The sequence below is a fragment of the Solanum stenotomum genome, chromosome 9 (genome assembly GCF_019186545.1).
Source record: "Solanum stenotomum isolate F172 chromosome 9, ASM1918654v1, whole genome shotgun sequence".
NCBI lineage: Eukaryota > Viridiplantae > Streptophyta > Magnoliopsida > Solanales > Solanaceae > Solanum > Solanum stenotomum.
In genome coordinates, this window is record NC_064290.1 from 53,538,419 (window position 1) to 53,540,706 (window position 2,288).

At 32.7% G+C, this 2,288-nt stretch overlaps 1 protein-coding gene across 1 annotated transcript in view; it reads right to left on the reverse strand.

The window, feature by feature from the left end:
- LOC125875562 (uncharacterized) overlaps nucleotides 1-1,211 on the reverse strand; it is a 12,733-nt gene extending 11,522 nt beyond the window's left edge. Inside the window, exons 1-2 of the mRNA XM_049556544.1 lie at nucleotides 1,035-1,211; nucleotides 559-683 (exon numbers count right to left, since the gene is read on the reverse strand). Of these exons, the coding sequence (XP_049412501.1) occupies nucleotides 559-683; nucleotides 1,035-1,104 (195 nt within the window). The 5' untranslated portion in view covers nucleotides 1,105-1,211. The remainder of the gene's footprint in view (nucleotides 1-558; nucleotides 684-1,034) is intronic.
- Between the last annotated feature and the right edge of the window lie 1,077 nt (nucleotides 1,212-2,288).

Below are 2,288 nucleotides of genomic sequence, written 5' to 3' on the forward strand. Positions count from 1 at the left end.
TTCCTTATATTTTGGATTATCTTGCTCGGACTCTTCAAATATACCGACGAGTGTGTGCATGATGCTCCAAAAGTAGTGAATTCTTTGGAGGATCCAACACGGTGCGGCAATATTTTTGGAGAGTCCAAGCAACAAAGATTTTGGATTCCATTTAGTGAAAATCTTGGCTCCGACATTGGGGACAACCATTTCAAAGTAAATGCAAAAGAACTAGACCATGATTTCTACAACATTCTAGTGCATTTGCATGCTTCAATTCACAAAACTATACAAACTAAATCCTGAAACAGTATTTACATAAGCATATAAGGAAATTTAGTTGATTTCTCAGATGCTCACTTAACTAATATGCTCACTTAACTAATAGTTATTATCTCAAAAAAGTCATCTTACTTCTGGAATCCAATTTTCTTCAACAAAGAAAGTGACATTATTAGTTAAACGACCATCTAAGAAATCAACTCACGAAAAATTTGATCTCGGGTTGAACAACTATGAGGAAATTCTACAAAAGCACATGTTTTTATCATGTAATAATTATCACACAAACAATCAAACCTGAGAGAGAGGATTGACAGCAAATTCAGGCACTGAAAGAAACTCTTCTCCAGAGACAAATCCACAACCATTTCTATCCAGTTGACAAAACCTCTGGTACAATGATAGAATCTCCTGCTGTGAAACTAAAACCCCAAAACAAAAAAGTTACAAACTTTAGTAAAAAAAATACACTTTTAAACATTATAAAGAAAAACCACATAGCCCCAAAACAAAAAATTACAAACTTTAGTTAAAATGCCCCTTTTAAACATTGATATAAGAAACCCCACATAACCCCAAAACAAAAACAAGTTACAAACTTTAGTAAAAAACGCCTTTTTTAAACATTGATATACAAAAACCCACATAACCCCAAAACAAAAAAGTTACAAACTTTAGTAAAAAATACTCCTTTTAAACATTAAAATAAAAACCCCACAAAAAATTACAATCTTTAGTGAAAAATATCCTTTTAAAGAGAGAAATATGCATACATGTGTGATTGCAGTGTTCTTGAACTTCTTCAATGTCATACTGAGTCAGCAAGGAAGAAGCATTGCCCATTGTTAATGAAGAAAAGTGAAATCTATGATAAACAAGAAACTAATGAAAAGGGGGGTTTTGAATTTTGGGAATTTGGTAAGCTGAAAATTGTAACAATTGAATGAAACTATGTGAATAAGCACTTTGCATTGGTTTCTACAACTTTTTTCCAACTAATTCTGTCACAGGCATTCATTGTTGGGAAAGGGGTATTTATTATCGGTTCAATTTTATGTATTATCGGTTTTTGATTACCAATAACAAATCAATAAAATATTCTTTTATCGATTTTCGATTTATCGGTTTTTGGTCAATAATGGTTCGGTTTTCGATTTATCCAATAAGAAAATGTTCATAAAATAAATATATGATTTCTCGCTTCTCTAACAATTTGGTGCGATATAGTGAGACAAGCAAATCAGTTGTAAATGTTTTGATATAGACATATAGTGAAATATAATGAGATATTGCATCAATAAAAGTAAATATAGTTTGAAGGCTACAATTAATGTTACAACCAAAACATAATATGAAATTTCTTATGTGAAGTAGAAGTACTGTGACATATGAAGTGTGTTGACCGTAGTTTAGAATATTGATATAGTGTTTAGTTATGTTAAATTATTAATATTTAATATTTATAAAGGGTATAGTAGTAAATTACTATAATGACCTGATTGTCGTTAGGGAAAAGTCAATGAAGAAATAATTGGGGCCAAAAAACTTTTTCGTAGTAACTTGGAATTTCCCAACCTAATCCAAATTTGAACGAAATCGGGGTCAATAAGGTGTAGGGAAATCTGGTAACAATTGGGTGAATCATTTATGATTTTGATTACATGAATAGTTAGATAACTCGTTAAGGAATCTGTACGACTTTACGGAATTGAATTCGGGCGAGTAAAACTCTCGGAATCGATTTTAGCGTAAAGAGTATTTACTGAGTGTCGTGGTTTAGAAGTGTGTTGTGAAATGAGAATTTTGGAGTTCTTGAATATAGCTCTCTGTTTCGTTTTGACGAGAATGTTTCCCGCTTTGGCGTCGCCGCTGTGGCTAGCCCGATGCGAATTAAAGTCGTTAATAAACCCCTAAACGACCTCATTATGCACTTTTCGACTTTTAGAGCTAAGGAACGACCCTCAGGCGACTCTTACTCGTTTTTCACCATTCTTGAGGCTAAAGGTAAGCTTTTCACTCCCCGAATC